The 22,900-nt window shown below is 36.7% G+C and overlaps 1 protein-coding gene across 1 annotated transcript; it reads right to left on the bottom strand.

Moving 5' to 3' along the window:
* Nucleotides 1-690: 690 nt before the first annotated feature.
* LOC121417189 (tRNA (guanine-N(7)-)-methyltransferase non-catalytic subunit wdr4-like) lies at nucleotides 691-21,851 on the bottom strand. The gene is made up of 11 exons (XM_041610793.1): nucleotides 21,745-21,851; nucleotides 17,819-17,935; nucleotides 13,845-13,964; nucleotides 12,249-12,383; nucleotides 8,384-8,540; nucleotides 7,733-7,845; nucleotides 6,872-6,926; nucleotides 5,658-5,824; nucleotides 4,289-4,490; nucleotides 3,914-3,992; nucleotides 691-1,059 (listed from the first exon to the last, which is right to left on the bottom strand). Exons 2-11 carry the CDS (start codon nucleotides 17,890-17,892, stop codon nucleotides 761-763), a joined length of 1,401 nt encoding a protein of 466 aa, XP_041466727.1. The 5' UTR covers nucleotides 17,893-17,935; nucleotides 21,745-21,851; the 3' UTR covers nucleotides 691-760.
* Between the last annotated feature and the right edge of the window lie 1,049 nt (nucleotides 21,852-22,900).

The raw sequence follows: 22,900 nt of genomic DNA, 5'->3' as shown, positions 1-22,900 counted from the left end.
AGCAAATGATAATGGACGAGTTGGTAATTGGCACAACTGTGTCTGAAGACTTGTCTTGACTTGGACTATATTATTCAACGAATTGAAGGTTGACTTGTTTAAGCAGCTTTTTTGAAAATGGTAGTGACGGTTTGCCATCATTCACTTACATGATAGAGGTTCCCATAAGCAGCCATGCTCGAGGACAAAAACAACTATAATGGTTAAAACATTTACATAGCATTTAATATAAATGTTTCTAAGCATTGCATATCATTTCCCTGGCTTTAGCATGGCTATCCTGATCCCATGCTCGAGAATTCAAGGAATTCCTTCCTGCTGGGTATCCATTTACTACAACTGGGTGGAGAGTGGCAAATGTAGATTAACGCCTTGCCAGAGGACGCAAGTGTTGCCATGGGATTTAAAACCCATGGGATTTGAACCCCGGACCTTGTGGTTCAAAATCCAGATTATCCACTGAGCAACACCACCTCTGCATCCAATTGTTATGTCCTCTCACAATGACTGCTTGTGATATCATGTAGAACACTATTGCAACGGTTGCACTTAGGCACACAACAGATTGTGCAGGCCCCATTAAGTTCTGTACATCCACTTTGCTATAGAGTTGATTCCACTGTCTCCACTTACAACTGAATTGGTATTTCCATCACTGTCCTTGTCATGATCGTCCTCCTTCGTATCATCATCATCATCATCATCATCACCACCTTCATCAATTGCAAGGAATGATCCTAAATAGTCCATTTTGCTCTTGCTATGAAGTTGATTCCACTGCCTCCATTTCAACTGAATTGGTATTTCCCTCATCACCATTCTCGTCCTCCCCCTGATCACCATCACCACCTTCATCAAGCATAGTCCTTTTAGGGGCATCCCCATTGTCTGCAGCGCCCTCTATAGGACGTTTCTTGTTGAGTTTCCTGGCTCTCCTCCTGTTGCCCTTCTTTGACTGGTTATACTCTATCCGCTGCTGTTTCCTCTGGCGGTAGTCTGGCATGTTGTCATAGGGAACCTTGTGAAGACCTCGTAAGACGCTCTGAACGTTGCAAGAACCTGTGCATGTAGGAGAAGGAGATGTTTACAAAAAGTTCATTCTATAATGAGAGTAGGAGTTCATCAAGCAAGCAGGACAAAGGGTAAAACCCAGACAGTTTAAATAATTTCTCATCAATGAAACCTGTAGGCAATGGCTTGAAAACATAAAGAATTCATTGGCAGTGCAGAATATTTGTGAACTGAAAGTTCTGAGTGCCCCGAGTCTCCCTCCCTAATCGTTCCCTCTTCTTTCCCTTTTCCCCTTCGACTCGATCCCTCTCTCTTTCTTCCCTCTACTCCACCATCCTCTCATCCTTCTCTCTGATTTAGGTACAGTCAAACATGTCTCTTTTTTTTTTTTTTACATTAGAATTCAACATAAAAAAAAACATTTTATTAAAATAGCAAGAAAGAATTTTAAATACATGTTCAATAGTAAGCAAACATAATGCCTAAATTGACTATTCAATTTTTGTTTTGCATTTTTGCCAAAAAATACTTCTTTTTATATTTGCTCTCCATTTTATTTCTTCTATGAATATTTCAAATATTTCTTTAAAATTTGATTTTCTTTTTTGTTGAAAAATTGTATAAGAAGCTAAATTGATTAATACATTAAAGAAAGATATAACGTTTTGTCCATTACCACCATGTCTACCAATCACAATGTCTTTATAACTTATATCCACATTTTTAATATTCAGATTGATGGTAACACAAAAGTTACTGAATTTTAACCAAAAGAGTCTAGAATAATGGCAATCATAAAATAAGTGATAATAGTTGTCAATAGTTTTACATTTAAGACAAAGTGGAGATTCTGCCAATTTAAATCGAAACAAATATTCATTTGACATCAAAAGTTTATACAAAAATTTAAAGTTGAATTCAGCTAAACGAAATTCTTCAATGAAAGTAACTTTTTCTTTCCAGATATTGTTCCAAATAAGATTTTCTTTGAAATAAAGTGACCAATATTGCTCAACATTTGGGGTTATAAACTTTTTATCCACAAGACAATTGTATAATAATTTAGAAAGTTTAAAAGATAAATGTTTACTTTGTTTTATATGTATGACAGGATAATGGTCCTTCAATTGAAAGTAGCTAACAATTGAATGATTTAAGCAATGTTTTTCTTTAACCAAAATGTTTTTCCATTTTTCTGGTATACAACTCCAAATTAATTTCGATTCACATAAATAATTTCCTTTTTTCTTTAATTTTGCATGAATACGCAATATATCCAATAGTCCATCGCTGTTAATAATATCTCCAATAACAAGAATGTCTGAGCATACCCAATGCTTCCAAAACAAATATTTATTCTTATACAAAATGTTTTTATTACCCCATAACAACTGTTGCCTAATATCTTCACCTGTATTTTCAAAAGAGGGTTTGTTATTACACATTTTCCAAGCAATTATACATTGACGATAAAATAATGGAAGTTGTTTCATTTCAGGCATTTGACATTCTTTTTCAAAAGACATTTTAAGAACAAGTGAATTCGGTCCAAAGTAATTGAGGTGTAGTTCAGGAAGGAACTTCCATCTAAAATTGTGATCCTTGTTTTCAAATAGATTGTTTAGCCAAACTGTTTTTAGGGCGTTACATTGTGAGACAAAATCAGGCATATTTATTCCTCCTTTTTCAGTTCTGCCAATCATTTTTTTTTTTCTTTTTATTTTATCTCGCCCTTTCCAAATAAACTTAAATATAATTTGTTCAACTTTTTTATTAATGTGATCAAGCATGGGAAATACAGTCATTAAATAGGTTATATTTGAAAGAATTAAAGATTTTAATACAGTAACTTTTCCGAAAATGTTAAATACCGACATTTCCACAATAATACTTGGTTTTCAATTTTTGTAACTTTTTCTTTCCAAGTTTTTTCATAAGCATCAAACATATTTTTACTAAAATACACCCCTAGATTTTTATAAACACACTTTTCCAATCAATCTTTTGAAAAAATTGCAATTAAAATTTCCAAAGCTAAAACCCGAGCTTTTCGAAACATTTAACGATGGTCCAGCAACTTTGCAAAAGGTTTGGACTCTTTCCATTACTTTTTTAAAGACAGTTCATCCGCTACAAATACTGTGGTGTCATCAGCAAATTGACTTATCTTGATCTCAACTGAATTATTTACATTATTCGTCAAAGTAATACCTTTAATGTTATTTTATTTTTGGACCTAGAAAAGGCCTTTGTTAAAGTTGATAGGAATTTTCTTTATAGAGCCCTTGAAAAATTTAATTTCGGTAATAAATTCATAAGTTATACAAAAGCCGTATATGCTGATGAAGAAAGTTGCATAATGAATTTAAATTGGCAGTCAGTTTATTTCCCTCTAACTAGAGGAGTGAGACAAGGTTGTCCAGTGTCTGCCCTGTTATTTTTAGTAGTTGTAGAATTTTTGTCAATTGATTTAAATAAGAATAACAAACATGTCTTAGTAACCACATGTCTATAGTGGCCACCTGCTTATAGTGACCACTTAAAATTTCCCTGCAGAAAATTCCTGTGATGTAGATCCTGTCTTGTGCAGCCACCTGTCTAATGCGGCCAGTGGCCACTTATTTTGCATCCCTCAGTCAATTGCAGACCCTCTACAGTGGCCATTAAAATTAAGCTTTCCAAAATTGTTTACTCTAACATTGGTTGAATAGCTAGTCTTTGAGCATGCAGCTACTCTTAAAATAACTATTATGCAATCAACATACATGTAAGTATTTGGTCGATTAAAATAGATACATTTGACAATACATAGTAAATTCACAATGGCCGCCAACCTGTCTATAGTGGCCACATTTACCGATTCCCTTTGATGGTCACTATATACAGGTATGACTGTACTTACATTTTAAGAATTCCCAGTCGTTCTTCGCCTTTTGAGCAAGAAGTGCTGCACTGTCCTCTTTTGAAACGTTTTCTGAAACCTAAAGATCACACGACATCAGTTAGCTAACAATAGCATATATCTTATCATTGTTGTCTAATTTCTTTTTGGTATGATGTACTACCATTTCTAGCTACAATACCAAACAAAATGAAAATACATTGGGGGGGGGGGGTGGATAATATAAAATTGTAATGGGACTACACTCCGGTACAAAATAAAAAAGGATTAACAATCGAATGAATGGATAAAGAAATTTGTGTTTAGAAGTAACTAAATAGACCAACCTACTAAACAATTAAAAAACCATGTTGTTATGAATAAAAATGAACTTACCTGTAGGACACCATCATTATTTGGTTCTATCACACAGACAAGGAGGGGTTCCTCAGGGTTAGGTACTAGGACCAGTAGTCTTCCATTTGGGTCAAAGGCTAATGACCATGGAGGATGCTTGCATTGGAGCCTTGTGACTTCTTGGAAGGTCCAATGCCCATCTTTCTCTGCTGTGACATGGTAAACCGGAACAGTGGAATGACTGAAAAGTGAAAAGTAATAATATTGAAGATTATATCACAATGTGTGCTGTTTTCAAATTCACTAAGGTATATATGTAATACAGTGCGAACTGTCTACTGACACCTTTTCAGGCAATCCTTATGTTAGTGGGAGTTTAGATTTTTAATTTAAATTATCTTTATCCATCTACAAACTGTCTTATTTGAAACGCAATAATTATGTCTAATTTGGGGTTTGTTTACAGGTCCGATGAAATACAGCAAAGATGCTGATTTATTCGTTAGCTTAGTGGTTACTAATTACGATTCTATGAAAATTTTACCCGAAAAACATCCCACATCAGGTTCAAAGGCAGTTTTATATTGAAAATTGAGCCAAATTCGCCCCACCCACAAAAATTCAGCCCGATTTGGTCTGGTATATCACGTGACAATTATGACATCAGGGAAGGAAGCTGCTGAGTGTTGTTGACGTTTGGAGCGTGAAGTGCCTATTGTGGTTGCACGTGTGGATTCAAAGTAAATAAATTGAATTGCTGGAATAATATTCAGAACCTGAATCTTCAAAGTCTGAAGAATCAGACGCAGCTGATGACGATGCTGCAGCCATGATTAAAACCTCATAAAAATCTAAAAAAAACCCATTAAGGATGAGCTTGGTCGAAACAGCAACTACACGAGGAACGTGTACAATAACTAGGGGTCCCACTGCATAGCAGCTGGGAAAACCTTCCTTCGATGACGTCACAATGATTGACAGGTCGACTCTTTCGAAAATTTTAGTGGGCGTTCCCGTTGAAGTTCATTTCCATGGAATAACTCAACACCGGTTCGTCGTACACAGGAACCGATGGCAAATTCATATTTTTCAAGTAAAACTACCTTATAATAGATATGTATCTAGAATAAGATGGAATTGGTGTCATAGAACCTTTAATGGCATCAATGAAAATTGTAAAAGGTTGCATACATGAGAGCCAATTAATATCTTTTCAATAATATGGCGTCAAAAGAAAACATTGAAATATTGTTTAATTTCCCTTCAGAATATACCAAATAACAGAAAGTGAGTGTCAACTAAACCCTTCATTAACTCTTTCATTTTTCATCTTCATTTCACTCATATTTTGCGATCATAGAATACAGAGCCACATAGGAGATTAATAACGTTACAATAGTGTACTTACTCTAATAATGTCACCGCAACAAGATTGTGCTTTTTGAAGCAAGATATGCACGTCACGGTAACCTTGTTTTTAGCTCCATGATCTTCTGATGAAGGTTTGGCCCAATCAAAAGAAGTCCTACATAATTCTTTTCCGTTCTTGTAGTCCCACAGCATCATAGTTGAGTCCTGAAAGGGTAAAGTGAACAAACACTTCAAGATAAAGTGGTTTAAAGTGAATAGGCACATTTACAGATACTTGAAAGAAGGTGCAATATCCACTGATTTTACAAGAAAATCTGTAAAACCAAGATTGTCACTATATCATTTTGGATATTCGTTCTGGGTCCCGTTTTACAAAGAGTTACGATTGTTCCAATCGATCGTAACTATGAAAATCCATCAGCTTAATAATTTTTCCTCCAAGAAATTTGCAATATGTCCTTTTTTTAAATTTTGAACACAGGAAAACACACCAAATTGTAAAGAAATCAATGAATTATGAATGCATCATATATAGAAAAAAATTGAACAAACATACACGTGCACTTTATATGTTGTCTTTGCTGGCTTTCCATAATTGCGATTGATTGGATCAATAGCAACTGTTTGTAAGACTGGCCCCCGGTACAGTTACATGAAGTGAACTTTGTTAAATTATGAAATCTAAACTGAAAAACAACCACACTGTAGATCACCAACATAGCTAAGTCAAAAAATTAGATGGATAAAGGGCAAGTGTAAAAAAATAAAAATCCATATTTTACTGTTCAAAACAGAAATCAGAACGGAAAATCCTCTGGAAATCAAGTTTGCCAAATTGATTTTGGGTCCAGTAGCCACTGCGCAGCGCCATGTTGCTCTATCCCTCAACTCTTTGAATGCCAAACAGGTTAGCAGCAACTCCCATTTTTTAGCGTCTTTTGGTCTGATGTGGCCAGGGATTGAACCCCCGACCTCCCGGTTGAAAGACGGACACTCTACCAACCGAGCAAATACACCTTTATAGGAGCTATTACTAGGCGAGGTGAATGGGTACCCGGTAGGAAGATATTCCTTGAATGCTCCAGCACCCTATCAACGTAGCCGTGCTTAAGCCGGGGTAATAATAACATAATCAGGTTAAGCAGGGCCCGCTGGGAGAAGAGCTTTCGGAACCAAAGTGGCTACCCTGGGTAAAATACATGTACGACGTTATTATTATTATCATTACTTTAATATCAAGAGTTCACTCACCCCTGCACAGGAAATGAGTTGGTCTGATGACAGAATATATAGCCTGCTGAGGAATCTAAAAAGCAGGATAAAAACAATAACCATCATAAATTAACAACCCTCAAGTGAATACTGGCAATTTGTGTGCTTGAAAAAAACTGGCCCATACGTTGTATCCTTAAATATTGAGTGGAATTCACAAAATTGAAGGTGGTTTAATGAATTTACAACATGGACATATTTTATTTTGGATAAGGTATGTTTTATTTAGCACACACATCTAGAACAATCTAAAAAGTCCTGATACAGATTGAGGGTGTTGGTAAAATGCGTTAGAAACTGATTAATGCAGGTTTAGGCAAATTAATTTCACTACCCTGCATTAGTTCATGGCAGAAACCATGGGCCCGTTGCATAAAAGTTACTACTATGATGACTTTTCCATCCAATGGTAACTACCATGGCAACGATGATCAACAGCCAATCAGAATCAAGGATTCCATGCAAGTTACCATTTAATGGCAGAGTTACCATAATGATAACTTTTATCCAGCAGGACCCATGACAACCAATCATAAATCTAGGCTATAAATGTGGGCTATTCCATAAAATATTCCACCTTTTGTACATCCGATCCCCCCATATTTCTTAATTCTTACTTCACTTCATAATCTGACTCCTTTGAGCATTACAGACTGTCATAAGAACAAGAAATCAGAGATCGAATATTCCATGAAGGTCCTACATTCATGGGGTCAAACGTATATATTTTATGGAATAGCCCATGTATGATTTTATATGTATTGTCAATTGTTTTTAACGGATATAAATTCAATTCAATTCAAGATTCAATAGTAATTCACTGGATTAAGAGATACCCACTCTGTGTGTCCTAAACAAAAAGTGTGTATGTTGTACGCATTGGGAAGATGACTAACTCTTATCTTCTCATCTCTCTCAGCCGTCAGGATGTACTTATCATCATGGGAGATGACCTGAATGATAAAAGATACAACCAAAAAAAATGTTAGTAATAATAATAATTGGCATTTATATAGCACTTTATCAATCTACGACTGTTCAAAGCGCTTCACAATTATTACCCGGTCACTGGATTCATAGCATTCCCAGCAGTGAGAGTGGCAAGTGTGGATTGACGGCTTGCCAAAGGGCGCTAGGCCATGGTGGGATTCGAACACACGACCCTCTGATTACAAGGCGAGAGTCGGAACCGCTACACCATGGTGCTTCCAGACAATGCTGGCAGGGGCGGATCCAGGATTTTCTAAAAAAAAGGGGGCACATTTACCCGAAGTAAAATTTAACATGCACAAAAAAGATTTTTTTTCACCAAAAATAAAGGATATTTCCTTCTGGAAAAAGTGCAGCAAGAATAATAAGTAATAATTGTACTAACTTTTTTACCTGTATGTTTTGTATAAAACTATCAAAGAACACGGATATTTATATTTAGAAACAACACAAAAGAACATTTTATTTAAAATAACAGAAAACTGAGGACTTTGATCTCACCACATCCAACAGCATAGAAACATGTCCAAGGATCAAGACCGACTCCTTGTTCTCATCACCGATCTCAAATCGATACACATCGCCTGCCTTGTCTGCAACATAGAGGGCGGTCTCACTATTATCAAATGTAACTGCCATGCAACGTTTTACCACCATCCTGTATGGAAAATTGGAAAAGATTACTATCTCTTTAAAAATTCTTGAAGTCGATCAAAATAACATATCTGTGTAATGTTTCTTTTCTATATGAAATCTACATGCATTCCAAAACATGGAATTGTCGGTAGATTTCTAATATCTAATCAATAAAAATTTGTAAGATAATTCATTTGAAACTTTTTTTTCAGAAAAATAAAAAATTCTAAGATATGGTGGTAGATATAACACAATATCAAACTTGGATTTTAAATGGCAGAAAACAGATTCGACTGGCTGCGCCACTTTTTTATGATTGACATGTTTATTGTTAGATGATTTTCAAGCATAATTCACATTATCAACCTTTTACCAAAGCTATAGGCAGGGCGGAGTGACGTCACATCTGCTTATAGTACAAGTCCATCCCAACAAAAACTTGATTTGAATAAAAAGAGAAAAATTCAACAAGCATAACACTGAAAATTTCATCAAAATCGGATGTAAAATAAGAAAGTTATGGCATTTTAAACTTTCGCTTATTTTCAACAAAATAGTTACATGAACGAGCCAGTTACATCCAAATGAGAGAGTTGATGACATCACTCAATCACTATTTCTTTTGTATTTTATTATATGAAATATGAAATATTGTTATTTTCACGTCATTGTCATGGGTCAGTCCATCTGAATTCACCCAGTGGTTGCACCCGACCGTCTCAGAATTTGTTGTAATTTGGTATACATAAAATTCAACATAGCCCAAGCACAAAACAAAAAAAATTAGTCCAATCGGTCCGTCGGTTCTCGCGCTACGGCCTGCCCTTTTCTCCTTGTTTAGACAAAAATGGGCGTGACCTTCAACTTTCAATGGCCACTGCGTCGTTACGTGTTGAGCAATTTTCATGAAACTGGTACCATTTGATAGGAAATGAATATCAGTGTGTGGGACTACAGTGAAATTTCATGGTATCTTTGGAAGTTTTTAAATGTGAAGAAATAAAATATCATCATTGATTATTTGATTTTAACATATTTTGTCAATATCATACCAATAATTAACATATACGAAAATCAGGTTTAAAAATTATTTGTCCGGGGGTCAAACTCAAGGTCAAAGTTAAGGTCAAAGGTCATGACCTTATAAATTGCTCCAATACATTATTCGATGCATGTTTTGGATTCCTCTCTGAATTTCCTATCAAATGGTACCAGTTTCATGAAAATTGCTCAACACGTAATGACGCAGTGGCCATTGAAAGTTGAAGGTCACGCCCAATTTTGTCAAAACAAGGAGAAAAGGGCGGGCCGTAGCGCGAGAACCGACGGACCGATTGGACTAATTTTTTTTGTTTTGTGCTTGGGCCATGTTGAATTTTATGTATACCAAATTACAATGAATTCTGAGACGGTCGGGTGCAAAACTGCACATTCATTGGGTGAATTGGCATGGAATGACCCTCATGTGAAATGAAGTTTCATTCCTCCCTGAACACGTGGAATTCCATTATTTTAACATTTTGTGCTTCAGGCAAGGAGGTCCTAATCGTCAAATTCGTAAAAATTGAAATATTGTATAATTCAAACAATTAGAAACAAAAAAAATAGTGAGTGACATCATCGACTCTCTCATTTGGATGTAACTGGCTCGTTCCTGTAACTATTTTGTTGAAAATAAGCGAAACTTTGAAATGTCATAACTTTCTTATTTTACATCCGATTTTGATCAAATTTTCAGCATTGTGCTTGTCTGATTTTTCTTTATTGATTCAAATCAACATTTTTCTGAGGTGGACTTGACCTTTAACCCTAAAAAGACGGGGGGGGGGGGGGCTGATTCAGCCCCCCCTCGACATTTTTCGCGATAAATCTGCCGCGCAAAATTTTTTACCACATCGCTCGCTGACTTTTTAAGTCTCGCGCAACTTTTGAGACCACAAATGTGACTCCCGGGTACGCGGTTCCAAAATTACGCAACATTTCGTAAGTACATGCAGACCCAAAATTACTCAAAAACGTGAATTTGTGTACAAATCCAATGCAAATAGTGTTCTTAGCCAAAATTAATAAATGTATCATTATTTTTCCTTTTACTGCTTAAAATCAATTAATTTTATCTTGTTTATGGTCAAAATAAAGTCCCTGACAATTTCCATTGAAAAAACAATTAAAAACAAAGAAATACATAAGAAATTTAGAAAACAATAGAATACATAAGAAAATAAATGTGATTTAGAAATTTTTTAAAAATCAATTTGATCAAATGCCTATCTAGAGTATGTGAAACAAAAATTAGCATTTCAGGGGCATTATTTTATTAATTAGAGCAAACTTATGATTTTACGCATAAATTAGCATAATTAATGAGACATGAGATTTTTTGCAGAATTTGATGTTATAGTTTTGTAGATAATGCCATGGGTAACGCGTGTGCCAATTTTCGTCGCGATCGCGCGATCGACGGCCGAGATCATAAGGGGGGGGCTGAATCAGCCCCCCCCAGTTTTCTTAGGTGTCGAAATAGCCCAGTCTATTTAGGGTTAATAATGACAGCTCTGGCCTTAGTGCCATGAAAGCAAAGCATAAGAAACATAATGTCAGAAACAGCACTGAAAATTTCAGAAAGATTTGTTCCAGATATCAAAATGGGTAAACTTGATTATCACGGCGTTCAGCACAAAGTATGAATGCGATGTTTGGGTAGCATGCATTGTAGGCTCGGGAAAATGCTGTACGAGCACCTGCCAACCTATGGGAATGAAAAACTGTATTCTGTAATTAAAAAACCCTGTATTTTTCCCCAAAAAGTGTATTTCATGTCATAATAAAATGCTTGGTGCACTCGCTGATCGCAGTGCTCAAGCTGCATGCAAGCTAAAATGCGCACTGCTCTTGCAGATGAAAAAAAAAACATTGAAACATGTGTATATCTTCACCCTGGTTTTAACAAAATGATTGAAAAAAAACAAGTTACCTGAAATTACATTGATCTTATAACCATATTTCTGTATGTGTTATGAAGTAGAGACATATAAAAAAGATTTTTCTCAATAAATTACGATTTTGTAATTTTTTTTTCTTATTATTTTTTTTACAAAAATTGTATTTTTTAAAGAAAAAACATACTACTGTATTTTGGTTGCAAAAACGTACTAGATAGACCAGTTCGTAGTTACTTCATGGACAATTTTGGTCAAATGACCTTTCATTTCTTTCATTATGATAGGCAGATTTCAAAGCAAGATATTACGTAAGCTTGCCTTGCATAGCAGGATGAAGAAATTGAATAGACCAGGTGACTAGAATAGCACACAAATGAACACTTCATGAAGGTATTTGTTGCATTTCACTTTGAATGCATATCACGGCATGTTGCAAAATGTACTTGGCAAGCTGTGAAATACCAGTCGTTCGTGGACGCATTGTTGTTTTTTGTGGATGTAAATGAAAACCACGATTAAAAAGAATATATTGATAATCAAGACATCAAAGTTGGTGCTTATCTCATTAGATTTTAAACCACCATGTCACTTTGGTACAAATGACCTTCCACTGATCATGCGTAGAATCTTTTGATCATGCGCAGAAAGGAACTACGAACTGGCTTATACACCTATAACGTACTGGTTGGCAGGTCTGTAAGGGTCACCAGTGCATTGTGTCAGGGCTTGAGATTAAAAATGCTCGGATGTTTGCCCCGGCCTATAGCCAGGGATTAATCCATACTAACCTTGTCCAAACTCTATTCCAGCCAGGAGTTGTGGTCCATAGCGTCAATTCCTTCTCGTCTGTGCATGCAGCAAAGTACATCCCGCTCCCAGAGAAGGCTGCAGTCAGAACACGCCCAGTCGGAATATGGGGGTCTCTGTCAGGAAAACATTTACATTTCATGAAAAGGGCCACTTTTTCTACTTTTTTTTGCTTGGGGCAAATAAACTCAGAATGAGAAACTCCAGGAGATAATTTTGCTTTTCAAATGTGAATAGCATTTTTGGTAATAAGAGAAAAGCTCTCAACTACTTCGTAAGTAATAGACAGTCCTATGTAAAAATATGCTTTACAAAAGACTTCATGCATATCAGTCTTTCAAAAATGTGGAGCGAATTGCGCTGCGATACCAGGAAAATGATTCCCTGTACCATATTCCTTTGTGCTTTTTTTTTGAGAGACACTAAAAAATTATTTCTAGGGGTATATGTCATGTGTACCCCACTTTTCCTGTAGAAAAAATACCCCCCCCCTTTAGGAAATCCTGGATCCACCCCTGACTTAGGAATCATGATATGTGGAATATTGGCCCTAACAAGTGGAATTTTTATGGTAAAAATAATACTAGTGCATTGGATTTGTTCAATAATGTACAATACTGAACAGCAAGGTTTGTAGTTCCAAATCTCTGGGATATTTGTCTGATTTTAGTTCTTTGTTAAATAAAAATAAGCTCTCATATTGTACAGGTAAATGATGCAGACCAACGAACGTAGAGGGCAGCAACACACGGCAGTGTTGCTTTAAGGAAGGTCCACTTCGCTCAGATTTTGTGACCTTTTTCTCTCACTAGCAGATTGGTTTATTCAATGACAGAATTCAATCCTGTTTACTTAAGATTAAACAAATTTAAGACAGTAATTTCATTTTTTAAAATGTGGTCCATTATTATTCCACTGTTTGTATAATTTTGTATTTTTATTATTTGAATCTAGTATTATCATAATCGGTTAGTGTGCCTCTCCTCTGCTATTAGAAGTGTATTGTGTTGGTTCATGATTTCGTTGACATGCCTACCAAATTGTGCGCATACTTCAATTGTATGCACGTAATGAGTGGACCTTCCTAAAACAACACTGTCATGTGTTGCTGCCCACTAAGTTCATTGATGCAATCCAAGATATGTCACGTTTTTGATGCATTGCTAAAACACTCTAATAATATTTTGCATTGAACCCATGAGCAACTGACATGGGGGGGGGGGGATTCCAGGAAATAATAAATGTTTTCATACATCAGATTGGACCCCATCTCTTTCCATTGTTTATTTCAATTCCTGGGCTGCTCAACTATAATAACCAACCAAAAATAAAATTATATCAATATCAATAATAACAACAACAACAATATTATCAATAAAATAATGATAATATCATCAAAATTATCAATAAAATAATTAAAACAATAAGAATACAAACAATAATGATAATGAAAATAATGCGAAAGATACCTGTGTGGTCACTTTATTGATTTCGATACAAACTCATTTTGAAATCATTACAATATGACATTTATCTTTAAATTGGCAACTCAAACAGATTTAATAAATCTTGCTTACATCACTCCTCCAACTGTTTTGACCTCGGATTTCTTCTGTTCTTTCTGCTTTTCATTTCCTTTCTCCTCTGACTCCTTGGCCTCTGCCTTCAAATCAAACACAACCTCCTCGCTTGGATCACTATTAACAAAGACAAAGACAAGGTAAGTAATGATAATAATAATAATATGCAACATTTATATAGCACATAATACAAATGTTTCTAAGTCCCGGGGGGGGGGGGCACTTACATTGAGGAGTTGATACCAAAAAACATGTAAAAAGGATGTCTTTTTCGAGATATATATAAGATACCCGGGGGGGCCACTTACATTGACGACTGGATACCATGCGCGACCAAAAAAACATGTAAAAAAGATGTCTTTTTCACGATAGGGCACGTTACATACGTAACATACGTAACGTGATAAGGGTGTCAAAAACACAAAAATATTAAAAAAGGGTATCTGTTTCGCTAGGAAAATTATGTGTTTAGGGTCAAATTTGCGGGGATGATAAAGCAAAATTTAAATGTTTTCTAAGGATGTCCTTTTTGCTCCAACACTTCGTGTTTAGAGTCCGATTTCCGCGAGGTGTAGAAGCCGGGGTCCAAGTACTAAACCAAATAAGTTAAAGCCAACGACCGAAGGACCTGTAACAATAAAATGTTCCTGTAATTGTTTAGGGGTTCATTTCAGGGAATATTTGCCAAGAGTATCGTTTTGTTTCCAATACTTGTTAAGGGTAGGGTTTCACACGCCTATACTTGTTAAGGGGTGCATTTTCAGAATATGGAAATTACGTGTTTAGGGTGCTTTTCGAGACCCCATGGTCGCGCATCATGGTATCCACTCGTGAATGGAAGTGGCCTCCCCCCCCCCGGGTTCTAAGTGCTGCATACTAATACCCCGGCTTTAGTACGGCTACCCTGATTGAATCCAATTGTGGAGGAAAATGTCTCTTTTATCCACTAGGCTCTGACATGACAGTTATCTCTTCCACCCTGTTGACGTGTAACGCACATAGTACAATTGATGGATGCACATCGGCCTTTACTTTCTAATACAAATGTTTCTAAGTGCTGCAAACTAATACCCCGTCTTTAGTACGGCTACCCTGATCGGGCGCTCAAGCATTCAAGGAATTCCTTCCTACCGGGTACCCATTTACTGCACCTGGGTGGAGAGAGGAAAATGTAGATTAAAGTCTTGCCAAAGGATACAAGTGCTGCGGTGGGATTTGAATCCTGGACCTTGTAGTTCAAAGTCATGATAAAGAGATTGAATCCAATTGTGGAGGAAAACATCTCTTTCATCCATTAGGCTTTGACAAATTAATACAGTTACTCTTTGACCCTGTTGAAGTGTAATGCACGTAGTACAATAAGCCAGTTCGTAGTTCCTTTCTGCACATGATCAAAAGATTCTACGCATGATCAGAGGAAGGTCACTTGTGCTAAAGTGACATGGTGGTTTAATATCTAATGAGATAAGCACCAACTTTGATGTCTTGATGATTCATATTTTCTTTTGAATTGTGGTTTTCATTTATTGGTCATTCCATGCCAATTCATCCAATGAAAGTGCAATTTTGCACCCGACCCTCTCGGAATTTGTTGTAAATTGGTACACATAAAATTCACCATGGCCCACGCACAAAACAAAAAAAAATAGTCAAAACGGTCCGTTGGTTCTTGCGCTACGGCCCGCCCTTTTCTCCTTGTTTTGACGAAAATGGGCGTGACCTTCAACTTTCAATGGCCATTGCGTCGTAACGTGTTGACCAATTTTCACGAAACTGGTACCATTTAATAGGAAATTCAGAGGAATCAGTATGTAAGACTAGAGTGAAATTTCATGGTATCTTTGGAAGAGTTTTAAAAGGTGAAGAAATAAAATATCATCATTGGTTTTAACATATTTGTCAATATCATACAAATTATTAACATACACGAAAATCAAGTTAAAAAATTATTTGTCCGGGGTCAAATTCAAGGCCAAAGTAAAGGTCAAGGGTTACGACCTTATAAATTGCTCCAATACATTATTTGATGAATGTTTTGGATTCCTCTCTGAATTTCTTTTTTGATTGGTACCACTTTCGTGAAAATTGGTCAACACGTTACGACGCAATGGCCACTGAAAGTTGAAGGTCACGCCCATTTTTGTCAAAACAAGGAGAAAAGGGTGGGCCGTAGCGCGAGAACTGACGGACCGATTTGACTAATTTTTTTTTTTGTGCGTGGGCCATGGTGAATTTTATGTGCACCAATTTACAACGAATTCCGAGAGGGTCAGATGCAAAATTGCACTTTCATTGGGTGAATTGGCATGGAATGACCCAATAACATTGTTTCCAAGTGCTGCAAACTAATACCCCGTCTTTAGTACGGCTACCCTGATCGGGCGCTCAAGCATTCAAGGAATTCCTTCCTACCGGGTACCCATTTACTGCACCTGGGTGGAGAGAGGAAAATGTAGATTAAAGTCTTGCCAAAGGATACAAGTGCTGCGGTGGGATTTGAACCCTGGACCTTGTAGTTCAAAGTCATGATAAAGAGATTGAATCCAATTGTGGAGGAAAACATCTCTTTCATCCATGAGGCTTTGACAATACAGTTACTCTTTGACCCTGTTGAAGTGAAATCCACATTGTACAATTGATGCACATCAGCTTATACTTTCTAACACCCACTTTTCATATTCACCTCAAAATACTGCAATAGGCTGCAAAATCGCTGTATGATCATTTATTTACTGTAACAATAAAAAATCATTATCATTTCATTTTGTTTCAATATCTTCCTTGATACACATTAAGTTACAACGATGATGGCGCTGATGAATTGACACATTGAATCAAAAGTCAATCCTTTTTAACATTCTTGGTGCATAATGGGTACCGTTAGGATGTGAAAGATATTGTATGTCTGATTTTGCCAGCGCCATCATGAGGCTGCGATAAATGCAAGGAATGATCCCCAGGGAGTGGAAATTGTGCACTTTTAGTGCAGGATTGAAATGAATCCAATTACCAGGGTGATAATATGCTGTAACGCACTTTGACCCATCCTGGGAAAAGCGCTTTATAAAAATTGGCTATTATTATTATAATAAAAAGACAAAGTAAAAGGTGGGGAAAATAACATCATCAGAATCATGATTTACGCTGCTCAATTATCTTAAGAACATTTAAATTATATGCCATTAAAGCCGGATTACACCGGAATCGAATCCGGTGGTTTCGGGAGTATTCTGTTCTCCCTCTGAAAATTCAGGAAGGATTCATTACCATTTGGATCCACCGAAACCATCCGAATTAAGCCGGATTGGGCTAGAATCGGTCCAAATTAATTCGGGAGAATTCGGTTTCGGTGTAACCCTTGCTTTAGTGAAAATCACAAACTATACATGTTTTAAAAAAAATGATTTTAAGGGCCCCATCATGCAAAGAGTTGAGATTGATCCGATCAATCACAGCTATGGACTGCCAGCAATGATTAAAATGATAATAATATGTCCATTTATATAGCGCAGTTACTATGTGCATATACTCAACTGCGCTTTGATACTTGGTATCATATTATTACCCCGCCTGTAGCTGAGCCGCAATATTAATAGGCGCTAAAGCGTTCAAGGAAAAATTCTACGGGTACCCATTCACCTCACCTGGGTAGAGTGCAGCACAATGTGGATAAATTTCTTGCTGAAGGAAATTACGCCATGGCTGGGATTCGAACCCACGACCCTCTGTTTCAAAGTCCGGAGACTAATCCACTGGGCCACAACGCTCCACAAATGCATGTTTGTTCAAAGAAATATTCTAGATATGAATGTACATCCATAAATTCATTGATTTTTTGACAGTTTGGTGTGTTCTCCTTAGTTTACAAAGGGCATTTTACAAAATTCCTGTAGAAAAAATTATGACACTGATGGATTTCCATAGAATTACGGTTGATTGGATCAATCGTAAGACGGGGGCCCAGATCTTACCTGTATGAGATCACCTTTACTTTAGAACCACTTGTAATAGCAACATGTTGATCGCTACAGATAATGGTAGCCATACCTCTTGATCTTCGTAGTTATGTGTCCAGCCTTGGCAAAGTCCTAAGAAAAAAAACACAATAAAAAAAATCAAACATCAGGTATGAAGCCATTCTAAAAGTTTAGTACAGCTTTCAATGAGAAAGGAGTAACATTAAAGGAAAATATAAAAATACTTAATCACGAAAGAATCTTGACCCTACATTAACTAGGCTATTTCAGACCAGGGCCCTGTTGTACGATTGATCCGATCAATCGTAACTCTATGGAAATCCATTAGTGTCATAATTTATTTCTACGAAAAATTTGCACAATGTCCTTTTTATGCAAAGAGAAGCACAGTGAATTTTCAAGAAAACAACGATTGCATGAATATAAATCACAGCTGGAAAAGATTTTGAACAAACATGCATAATAGATGTTGACGTTGCTGGCCATCCATAGTTGTGATTGATCGGATCAATCGTAACTCTTTGTACAACAGGGCCCTGGACATACGGTGCAGTTGATTTGAACTCCCCTTCAGATCTTGGCCACTGATCGCAGCGAAAATAGAGCCAGATGTAAACTATGAGTCTAGATTATTTATAGTAAACTTTTCAAAATATTTATTGTTGATATTTCTTCAAATTAATAATGTGTAAGAAATTTGCCCTAAATTTTTTTGTGTGTAAGTTTTTGCATTTAACTGACTTTATATACAGTAGCTAGTAGAATGCTAAACATTGGTGGAACCTCGACTATTACTAGTCCAATGCAGGACATCCATCATATCATATATATAGGGTTTTAGAGGCGCAAATATTTCATGACGTCTGATGAGGTCGTTTCAAAGAGACAAAATATCAAAACTGATTTTTAACGTGCATGCCTATGAAAACCAACCAATATTGAAAATATCATGGACAAAATGAATAATTTGCCCCGCCCACAAGATTATCATTGGTTAATAAATGATTGTGCGCATGAAGCTATTGTTATGCCACAATGAAATTGCATTGCGTATAAGTTGCCAGGAGGTGTGGTAAAGGAGCGTCAATTTATTGAATTCAAATGCGCTTGCACTATACGCTAGTGCATCTTTACTTCATTACGGAGATTTCTCTTTTTTTTTGAATGACAATACTCAGGCGCCATGCTCGTGATTTACAGAATTGCCATAAATGATTACTAAAAACAATTTTTTTTGCTTCATTACGTTGTTTAGCTTTGTGGAGGTCTCTAATTAATAATAATGGATGACCATTTTCATGGGATGCGTAGAAACATCGTTACTCACTGAAAAGCAATATTGGAATCGTCTCCGACTCATCCAATATTGTTCTTCAGCTCGTACAATATTTCTTCGCAACCCACTGAAGGCCATCCAATATTCCCTAAACATCGGCCAAGGGATGAGTGATCCCAGTAAAGAACATCTCACGTCGAACTGTCCGATGTTTGGGGGTTTTACTCTATAGCTTCCTGTATGAGCTGCCAAAGGCAAGGGATTAATTACTCCATCAAGTATTCTCACTTGTTCTTCTTTTCTTCCCTTCCTCCTATCTTTCCTTCATAATCCAGGGGGGCGTTTCATGAAAGGACTTGTCGGACGTTTTATCCGACAAGTCCCATTTTATCCGGACAGTTACCATAGGAACAGTGCCTCTCAGCCAATCAGAATCAAGGAAAGCTGTCAGATCTGACAACTTGTCGGATGAAAATATTGATGAAACGCTCCCCTGTTCTTTTATACTTCAGGGTTCTGTTTTTTTCCCCTGCCTTATTTCACGGGCGCATTCCATGGGGGCAAGGTAGAGGTAGGAGAGTGCCCCCATGCCCTCCAAACCCCCACCACGCAGTTAGCCACTGGAAATGCATGGCGCGCACTGGACCGGACGAGGGTTTCGGAAATTAGGGAAGACTTTTTTCAGTGGAATGAGTGCCTATTGCAATTGCTGTCAATTTCTAGTTTTTACAAGGGTGACCAGACGTCCAGTATTTCCCGGGATTGTCCCGTATTTTGCTCCTTTGTCCCGGCGTCCCTACAAACCCTTCCCGGGACGTCTATTTGTCCAGTATTTCAGAATATTGAACAAAACAAAATTTATACATGGAAAAGTGAAGAATTTTCATCAATAACCAACAGATGATGAAGCAGAGATAACAATGAAATAAACTTTTGCAAGTTCTGCGGTGTGTTTTTGTGTCAGGCTAGTACTAGCTAGGCATGTATAAGATCGGAGTAGATTCACAATGGTGCAAACAATCTCACATGATAAACATTTTTCCACTTAAATAATCACAAAATCGATCTAGGTCTAGTTTTTTTTAGCTTTCGTTTTCAGTCTTGTAGTGATCGGTTCGAATGTACTTGTAATGGGATGAGAGATGCTTGTGTGTGATGCCGCGATGTTTCATAAACTTTTCAAGTTTGGAAATATTTCACCACCAAGTTTTATTCATTTCTATACTTTTCTTTTTTAATCTTTAAATTATATTCTAAAAAACCCAAATATCATCAAGATTTTTGTTAGATGAATAGATTTGGGGGGGGGGGTTGCTTGAAGTTCGAAATTCTTTCCTTTCTTTTTTTTCTATCCTTCTTTCTTCATCGTTCAATCCTGCCTACTTGCCCATTTTTTTGTTCAAATTATCTTTATTTCCAATGTGTGTGATGCCAAGTTGTTTTTTTCTCAATCTTTAAAATATATTTTTGAATATATTTTTAGACGATTGGATTTGGGGGGATTTGCTTGAAAGTTTTAACTTTTTTCCTCTTCTTTTTCTTTTCTTTTCTATCCTTCCTGCTTGCCTCTTTTTTTTGTTCCATCTATCTTTATTGCCAATCTTTCCTAGCTTTCTTTCCTTTCTCTCTCTGTTCATTTTTCTTTCTATCTTTCTCTTACTTTCCTTCTTTTTTAAAATTCCTTCATTCTTTCTTTCCTTTATCTTTTCTTTCCTTCCTTCTTTGTCTTTTCGTTTTCTCTCCTTCCATTATTTTTGTTTTCATTCTCTTAGCCCTTCAGTCCTTCCTCCCTCTCTTCATCCTTTTAATTTTCCCTTATATTCTTTCCCTTCCTTCCTGTTTTCTTCTTTCTTTCTTTGAAAGGAAACATTTTTCTTTCCTTCATTCTTTCTCCTTTCTTTTTTTCCTTTTTTTCTTTCACAGTTAGTCATCTTCCCTTCTTTTCTTTCTTTATTCATTTCAAAGAATGATGGACACCCTTTTCCCTTCTTTTTATTCTTTCTTTCAACTTTCTATTATTCTTGTTTTTTATCTTTTTCTTTTCCCTTCATTTTTTTTTCCTGTCAATTTATCTGTTTTCTCCCATCTTTTCGTTCTCTCCTTCATTCACCTTCCTTTTCTTTATATATCAAGCCTAACATTAGACTTCTTTGTTGATTTTTTTTAAAGACCTGGCTTGGTAGATTGATTTTTTATTGTTCCGTATTTCATTTTGTGAAATCTGGTCACGTCACACCTGGTTTTTATCTGTCAACAAATTTTTGCCAAGATTTCACTCTCCATCGGTCACCTGAGTATGAGAAAAAACAGAGCAAAATTATTTGGCTATAATGGGCATTTGCGCTGGGTACAATTTACAATCCCCAAAAATCCAAATTTTTTACTTCTGAATTAGGCCCTAGTTTAATAACATGGGAATGAGCGGGTGGGACTAGTGTTAAGCCTGGCTAATCTCTGTCTCACGAGTCACTCACATTAAGTGAGCTCAACATTAGAAACTGACAACAGAACCCAATCGTTACAGCTGTAATTAAACAATTTGATACCATACTTCTGAATCAATGAGTTATAAAATGAAAACACTTAATCACGCCATTTTAAGCAGCGATTTCAATAAAATACAAAATTTCTTAATGATTCTTACCTCTTCCGACCACAAGGCGAGATGACCGCAGTGTCGCAAAAAAAGGCCAAATTAAAAAGAACTCAGGGAAGTGTTATGTTTCTTCATCACGATTCTCCCTTCTTATCTTGCATTTTCACCCGCATCATCATCATTCACCTCTATCAGTATCTTTATCCCCTTTGTAATCTCTCGTTTCCATTCTCTTATCTCTTCTTTAGCCTTCTGGTAAAGAGTTCCTTTTTGCGACAGCCAACCCTAACCATTGCTTACAACAGTTGAAACCAATGCATATTCACTTTGGGCAGTGGCGTACGTACCTGGAATTTTCCACAGGGGGGGGGGGGGGGGGAACCGGTCGAAAAATTTGACAGGCAAAAAAAAAAAAAAAGGTCTTCAATCAAAAAGCTCTTCAATCGTACCCGAAGAAAAGCAAGCCAAAAAAAAAAATGGTCTTCAAGCTCGTCGGGGGGGGGGGGGGGGGGGAGCAAAATAGGTATTCAAGCTCGTCAGGGGGGGGGGGGGGGCAGGGATATGTCTTTTGTATGGGTTGTGACTTGTCAGGGGGGGGGCAGACTGCCCCCCCCGTATGTACGCTAGTGACTTTGAGTTGCTGCCGCAATTAAAAAGTACTCGTTTTTTCGCCATCTCTCTCTTACAGATCAGAGAATTTAGTCATAGCACAAATCTCAAAACAATTTAACTTAGGACCAAGCATGTCCAAACTAATAATAAAAAATATTCACTGTGAAGCCTAATTCATTCTCCGCCAAGAGGGAGGTGTTCTGGTAAAGTTGTCCTGGTTTTAATTGGCCGAGAGCGGGCATTGGCCTCTGACTGTTACTAAATATGGTAAATGCCATTCAGTGCTGACAACTTTCATGAGACTGTCCCCTAGTGCGATTGATTTTTCAAAGGGAGACATTTCACAAAAAAAATTGGATGAAGTCACCTTTGTGCTCATTTTTACTGTGAATAAGAATGGTCCGTCCCCATATCACGCGAGGCTTTGTTGTGCCATGTACGTCTGAACAAAAGGGGTTATCTAGGCTGAAAATCACATGTTCATCAAAATCATGAAGTTATTGCATTATGATTTTTTTTGCAATATTTCGTGAAAATATTCACATGCATATATGTCGCCATGAATGTGCAGTAGGTAAGCTCATGACGTCAG

The sequence above is a fragment of the Lytechinus variegatus genome, chromosome 6 (assembly GCF_018143015.1).
Source record: "Lytechinus variegatus isolate NC3 chromosome 6, Lvar_3.0, whole genome shotgun sequence".
NCBI classification, from domain to species: domain Eukaryota; kingdom Metazoa; phylum Echinodermata; class Echinoidea; order Temnopleuroida; family Toxopneustidae; genus Lytechinus; species Lytechinus variegatus.
Note: the sequence above shows the minus strand (reverse complement) of the source record. Positions and strands in the feature narration are given on the sequence as shown.

What these genes read in the sequence shown, in the direction of transcription:
- LOC121417189 (XM_041610793.1), bottom strand. Translation starts at nt 17,892, where the DNA reads ATGGCTACCATTATCTGTAGCGATCAACATGTTGCTATTACAAGTGGT. An exon ending in ATAATGATGGTGTCCTACAG is followed by an intron (nt 3,993 to 4,288) that starts GTAAGTTCATTT and finishes TGTGATCTTTAG; the next exon opens with GTTTCAGAAAACGTTTCAAA. An exon ending in CGACTGGGAATTCTTAAAAT is followed by an intron (nt 1,060 to 3,913) that starts GTAAGTACAGTC and finishes CTACATGCACAG; the next exon opens with GTTCTTGCAACGTTCAGAGC.